The following is a 7,246-nucleotide window of genomic DNA, read 5'->3' as shown; positions in this document are numbered from 1 at the left end:
AGAGAGAAATGGGCTGATAGCAAGAGAGAAGGGGCGTGATTTCAAGGAGACACAGTTAGCGTCATAATGACGTGTTTATCTGCAGTTAACTGCGGTAAATTTCTCGTGGTTAAAAATACAGCAGAGTGGGGTGAGAGGCTAGGATAATCTTGGCCCAGAGGCTAAGAGAGAGAGGCTGATTTAATTGGGTAGCAAGCAAGAGGATTTGAGGCCTCTAGAAGTCATTTGCGGAATATTAGGCAGAAATTCGGTTCGGATAACTTTTACCGAACAGTAAAATAATTAATAGCTAATAACTATTCTTAAAGAAGTAAATCATGAAGAGATAGCTAATATAAATCTAGGAACACATTTACTTGAGTAGAAATTATTTTTACTACTAGTTCTGAGGTTTTCGGTTACTAGAATTTTTCTCGGTACACGCACAATCATCATTAAAAGCAATTTTGGAGCTCAAAAGTTTCTGGTGTGGTAACTAAGCCAATGGTAAGATAGTATTTAATATTCATTAGTCAAATTTGACTTAGAGAGATTAATTACCCTCATAAAGCCAAGTTTGACCTCGTAACTCTCTTTTTCTTTTTAATTTTCATTTTTTTTCAGCCAGAAAAGTCTATTTACCGAAAATCCGGTTCTTACAAGACACACAATCAATTTTGTAATAATTCAACCAAATCACATTATAGTTAGGGCATCCATAAAATGGTCTCTTTGGATTGGAATCCGTCCCAGACCATCGAAGAATAGCACGCGACTCACAGCCGCACCAATGCGGAACCTTCCCACCTCTGTCACGATGTGCGTTCTTCACCCAACCACCATGCGAACGAGCTCTACTAGAACTACCTGAGCCTTGGCTACTACTCCCCAACATCCTTCCCAACTCTTGGAACGACTTCTACGATTTGGGGGAATTAGGGCTGCACTAGGTTTTATTTTCATACATTGTGAGGGGTTAATTTGATGCCTTGAAATATTTGGCCACGTTATCTAACCGTTATAGTACCAAGTGTCATTTAAAATTGCCAGGTCAGCTCTCCGTTGACAAAAAATGACGAAAGGGCCAAATTAAGGCACGGGTCAAAATTTCAGGGTACAATTAGAATCAATTGAAACCTTGAGAGCTAAATTGAGTTGGGAGTCAAATTTCAGGAGCCATTTTGAGTATAAATTTGAATATCACACACAGGTTTATAGTTTTTAAAAAAATGAGCAGATTTATGTCTGTCTGAAAGTAAAAATGCTATCTGTAGTACATGATAAGTGGTTTCCAACTTGAACATGAAGAATAGAATAATAAGTATGTTTCCAGATAAGAAAGTATATATGTTTGTAACTTTCTAATTTCTATATGGAGCTTTCTTCGGTGAAAAAAATATTTTCTGGACCTTGAAAGACCAAATAATAAAGATAATTAATGAAAAATATGGGGGGTCCACAAATAATAAAAGTTCACAAATAAATTTCCATTAACATGCGGGACAAATTTAAATATAGGGTTAAATTAGGTTGGCGTCAAGATTGAAGAATTTTAATCCAAGCAGAGCTTCAATGGCCCTCCCAAAAATTGTCGACCAAGAAGATCTCCGACAAAAAACGGCCATTTCCGGTGAATTCCATCACCAAAGATTTGAAACGATCAAATTCAGAGATTGAAACTTGATGAAGTCTTGCTCGCAGGTTCTACAGAAGATCATGAAGAAAGAATTCCTATCTTCTGATCTCCATGTTCCCATCAACCTTAATCCTAATCAAGAAAGGATTCATCTGATTCCCATTAATCACCTTAATCCCCTGATCCCACTCTCAATACTGCTCTTTCTTCATCAAAAACCTTAATATTCGCATCATCAATTATGATCATCAACTCCTCTCCCTTCATGAACTCCGTCCTTGTCCTTCAGAACCTTCGCGTATTCGGTCCTGGCTTGAATCCTTTTAATCCCTATTGTGTCGCTCATCACTCTCGCTAATTTTCTCCTTTATATGTCTATTACTACTCTGGTTTCTGTTAGTTTTCCCATTTTTCGTTCGTTTAATATGTAAACACGTAAAAAAGAATAAGATTTTGTTGTCTGTTCCCTGTTGTTTCCTACAAAAACAAAGAATAGTCATTTTGGGGATTTATATTCTAGGATTTTTTATTGGATCGTTGTTTTTATTTTGGGGTGTCATTTTTGGGTGTTGGATTGAGAAGAGATGCTGGAGGCGCAACCTGTGTTGTTCAGGAGAAGCCCGTTGAGGAGGCGCATGCTGAAGCCTGGCGTTGGTACCGATGATAGAGGTTGGACTTCTCTTCATGGTTGCGCCCGTGATGAGTCCATATTTTTCGGTATATTTTGGTTTGATTTGAATGGATTTCATCATATAAACCCACATTTATTCATCCAAATAGCATGCTTTGGTGTTCTCTCCCTTAATTGTGCCTAAATGTGAAAACATGCTATTTTATGTCTATTTTAATCACTTTTATCCCACTTTTATGCCATTCGATGCCATGACATGTTTGTTGAGTGATTTTAGGTCCTAAAGGCAAGTTTGCCAAGGCAAAAGTGGAAGTAAGCATGTACAAAGGGAGAAAGCATGAAGAAAACAAAGGAGAAGCACACATTGGAGTATGCGTGCGCACAACCACCTGTGCGTCCGCACACGTCCCAGCGCGTGACTCATTTATTGCAAATCGCTGGGGGCAATTTTTGGGCCTTTAGAGCCCAATTTTGGGGCTTTCTGAAGCTGATTGGGTGCTATATGAAGGAAGGCCTTACTCCATGTGAAGGGGGGAGAAATTAGGGTTAGTTTAGCATTATGTAGTGTAGTTCTCTAGAGAGAGAAGCTCCCCCCTCTATCTAGAATTAGGGTTTGCTAGTTTAATTTCTTATAATTTCTACTTTTAATTCTTGTTTCTATTTACTTTTCCTTGTCCTTTATTGTTATTGCTTCTTGTTCTTCTTCATTTCTCTTGTTATTTCCTTTATTTTGTCACTTTTATGTTTTACGAAACTTTTGTTATTTTAATTCTAATTAATGCAAATTTATGTTTCCTTGTCATGTATTGCTTTCTTTAGTTGTTATTGTCATTTTCTTGCTTTTGGTATTTTAGAATTTATTTTAATGTATTTTAATATTATTTTATTTTCATGCACACCAAGTGTTTGATAAAATGCTTGGCTTAGTTTTTACTTAGTTTCTCTCCACTCTTGACTTGAAATTGTTGACTTTGGTACTCCTTGAGTCCTTGATGTCCATTCTTGTTTGATATATTAGAGTAGTTAGTTGATTTGGTCTCCCTTGACTCTATGTGACCCCTTAGTGTTGACATAGGACTTAGGGATTGAAATTAACTATGCCTATTTGACTTATCTTCGATGTAAGGTTGACTAAGTAGGATTTACTCTTCATAATCATCATATGTTTGTGGTCAATCGCTAGGATAGGTAGCCTTAGTCCTCAATTACTTGCCAAGAGATTTCTTGCTTTTGAAGTTTTATTGTTTTGACTTTTACTTGCTTTCATTTACTTTCTTGCATGTTAAGTTACTTTCTTGCCATTTCTTTTCCTTGCATTTAATTGGTTTAACTTTTATTGCTTTGATGTTTAATTTCTTGCAGTTTAATTCCTTGGTTGAGAAATTGGGTGTTTGGGTGGAATTGAGTTGTGGATGTCCATTCCGCATTGTGTGAGATTAGTTAATTGATTTGGTTTCCATTGACGCTAGTCTTTCACTAAGTAATTAGTGAGTTGACTAGGACTTATGGATTGAGATCAATTACGTCTTTTGACTAATTCTCAAGGAGGATTGATTGATTTGGATTGATTCTACACAATTGCCATGTTTGTGGTCCACAACTAGGATAGGAAACCTAGATTACCCATTTCTTGCCAAGTGTCCTTTAATTGCTTTCTTTTTAATTCCTTGCATGCTTGTTTCAATTTCTTGCTATTTATATTTCTTGCTCTTGCTTTCATTCCCAATCTCCCATGCTCTCTCTCATAGCCAATAATTGTACATTTCATTGCAACTCCTAGGGAAGACGACCCGGGAGCTAAATACTCTCGGTTATAATTTGTTTTGATTTGAATTAAACATTTGATTTGGGGAATCAATTGTTGGTCTAGACTATACTTGCAATGAACATATTCTATTTTGAGAAATTCTAGATCGACAATAATTCTCATTGTCAGCCCGCAAAGGTGATCTCAAACTGGTGAGTTTCTTCAGTTTCATTAATCCCTCTTTTATGTTGTTATTGTTGCAGAATTTCTATCACCTGAGACTCTATTTTTCGGTGCCTAGGAAAAATATAGAGAGGCTTCACGATGAGATGCTGAGATGCTTCAAAGTTGTTTGTATGGGGAAGGACCCCAATAAAGCGAAGGACCTGAGGCAAAGGATCCCAATAAGAGGGAGATGAGCCTTGATGGGAAATACAAGTTGGGTATTGGGTTGTAGAGTTTGCCTCCTAAGAAAATGGAGCAGGTGATATAGATCATAAGCAAGAGGAATGGGAATCTGAAGCAGAACGGGGATGAGATTGAGCTTGATATTGAGGCTGCTGACACTGAGATTCTTTGGGAAAATTAAGCGGCAGGCACTACTCGGCAACTTGAACAACAACAATGCCGCATCCAATAAATCCAATGGGGTAAAACTCCTTTCATTTTTTGTGCATTTATCTATTGAATGGGTTAGCTTATTTTATATAGCATCGTAATCATTTTCTTGCCATATATACTAATTTGTTACTGTGATCAAATGGATAGGAATTGGCTACTAGTGAAAAGGTTGAGGCGGCTCCGGTTGAGGTGAAGAAACCAAAGAAAATGGATGCTGGGGATGGGGATGTTGACATTGGGGATGAGATGCCGATGAGTACTTCCCCCATGTGGAGATTGAGAAAGATAAAGAAGTCGCCGGCGGTCATGCTATTAGTAGTTCTAGTAGCTCCAGCAATTCAAGTAGTGATTCCTCGTCGTCTAGTGGTACTAAATTTGCTCCTAGCTGTTATTTGGTTTGTTCTTGAATTTATTATATTTTTAGAAAAACAAAAAAGGGAACAACTTTATTAAGATGAAAACTCTATTCTTATTATATATTGTTTTGGGCTACTTTTTGAACAAGAATAAAGTAATGTTGCATTTGCATTTTTAATACTAACAATTATTTCATATCAAAATATTGAGAGCACATAGTATTTAACTCTAATATTATCATAGCTATATTGTTATATTTAGCCTCTTGTTATCAAGCAAGCCACCACTTGTTGATAGGAATAATTATGAGTCCTTGTGTATATATATGAATTTGCTATGACTAATAGAAAATTTTATCTTACTAAAATTGCTATGACTTCTCTCTATTTATTCCGTTAAATATTCTAATTTTTTTGTTAACTGACAACAGTACATTCTTAATTCTAATGTTAACTGCTTAATTTGTTTTGTTTATGATAGATACTTCACTGAATAATTAGCAAAACACATACATTTTGCTTGCTCCAAAAATGGTGAATTACACTCTAGCATCCTCATATGAAGAGGATTTTCCATGCATCACCTCTATTCACATAACCAATTACACAAAACCCTAAAGATACCACACTTGGTACTAGAAAATCGCCAACTAAAGACACCGTGACGGATAGGAGGACCAACGCCGATGTGACAGTATGTGACATCGTTTGTTTGCGTTACTTTTGAAATCATTTGTGGAAAGTGTGTCTCTGTTGTGGTCCTACTCATTAATTCCATTGCATGTATTTTTATGAGGGACTTGTTTTTTTTTTTTTCATTTTAGGGCTTCTAAAATAATTAAAATTAGGGAAAAATTAAGTTTTGAGTTCTATTTACTTAGCAGTGAGAAAAACTTGGTTCAATTTGCTTGTGTTGTGTGTCAAAAAAGTTGGAACTTGTACCATTGAAAAAAATAGGAACTTGAATTTATTTTTCCTCGACTATAAATGTTTAGATTCTTTAAAATTTTTTTAAATTTTAGAATATTGTATGACAAGGCAACGTAACCTAAGAGCTAGTTGTTGGACGTAGATAAGATCAATCCCTAAAAATCTTGTGAAATATCAAAATGTGATGTTATTTGGTTTGTTCTTGAGACAATCTGTTAGCAGGGGAACTTAAAATTTACTCTTATTTTACCCTTTGCAGATTCAGATTCAGCGAGTTCCTCAAAGAGTGATTATGAAGCATGGCCAATGTGCGGTGTTCCGCCGAAGAAAATGATTTGCTTCACAGCTTCTTTTGAGTGTGCAACTTTGATTCATGGATGAGGTGTGTACTTTTGATTCTCTTTGTATTTTCTTTTCGCTGCAATGCTTCAATTTTCTGCAGATGGAATGATGGCTAAATTTGTGATTGCGTTGTTATTTCAAGTAGTGTTGTTGTGAACATAGTTTGCTGTTTCATATTGGATGAATTTTTGGTGGCAGGACAACTGCTAGAAGAGGTTTGTGGTGTGCGTTATTTTGTAAAAAGGATTCCTAATACTGAAGAGCTAATAAAAACAATGGTAGGCCAGAAATTAAAGTGCAATGTGGTGAAAATCTTAGTTTAGTTCCGTTAGATTGGTTAGAGATTAGGATAGGTCAGGGAGAATCAATGTTTTTGAGTTCACCTTGTACACATTACTACTACAGTAAATAGAATTATCCTCGTTGGAGATAGCCTTTTATCAAAAGGAATATGAATCTAATTTGTTGGGATTGACAATTAATCAAATTAGAGATCTAAATTTTGTATGTACCACAGACTTTAATGACTCATTATGTAATCACCTATTCTTTCAAGAAAAGTGTAAAAAGATGGACCAAAAAAGAAGGATCATTTGTTTTTGAAGATGGATTTCTGAATGCTCTGATAGTTGCATTGGCAGTGGAGACTGTTGAGTGTTGAATGAGATGACCAATATTAAAAATAGAAAAAAAAATTTATAAAATAAAAATGATAATTTTCAGAGCTAGTAAATGCTATTATTAGTATTCTTAAGTACTAATATTATTGATTACCTATTTTTTATTAAAATAATAATAATAATAATAATAATAATAATAATAATAATATCATTGTAGAAGATGATCATACACATAGGTATTAGGTAGTGTTTGGTAGAGAGACAGGGACGGAAAGACTAAGACTGAGAGACAGAGACTAAGAGACAGATTGAAATAAATCTCAGTATTCTATTTGGTACAAAGTGGGAGACAGAAATTGAAACAAGAATGAAATTCTAATTTAA

The 7,246-nt window shown here is 35.4% G+C and overlaps 1 protein-coding gene across 1 annotated transcript; it reads left to right on the top strand.

The window, feature by feature from the left end:
- On the top strand, positions 4,506–6,797 carry LOC110265723. The gene is made up of 3 exons (XM_021108930.1): positions 4,506–4,643; positions 4,762–4,980; positions 6,160–6,797. Exons 1-3 carry the CDS (start codon positions 4,527–4,529, stop codon positions 6,232–6,234), a joined length of 411 nt encoding a protein of 136 aa, XP_020964589.1. The 5' UTR covers positions 4,506–4,526; the 3' UTR covers positions 6,235–6,797.

Source organism: Arachis ipaensis, chromosome B08, assembly GCF_000816755.2.
Source record: "Arachis ipaensis cultivar K30076 chromosome B08, Araip1.1, whole genome shotgun sequence".
Classification (NCBI taxonomy): domain Eukaryota; kingdom Viridiplantae; phylum Streptophyta; class Magnoliopsida; order Fabales; family Fabaceae; genus Arachis; species Arachis ipaensis.
Note: the sequence above shows the minus strand (reverse complement) of the source record. Positions and strands in the feature narration are given on the sequence as shown.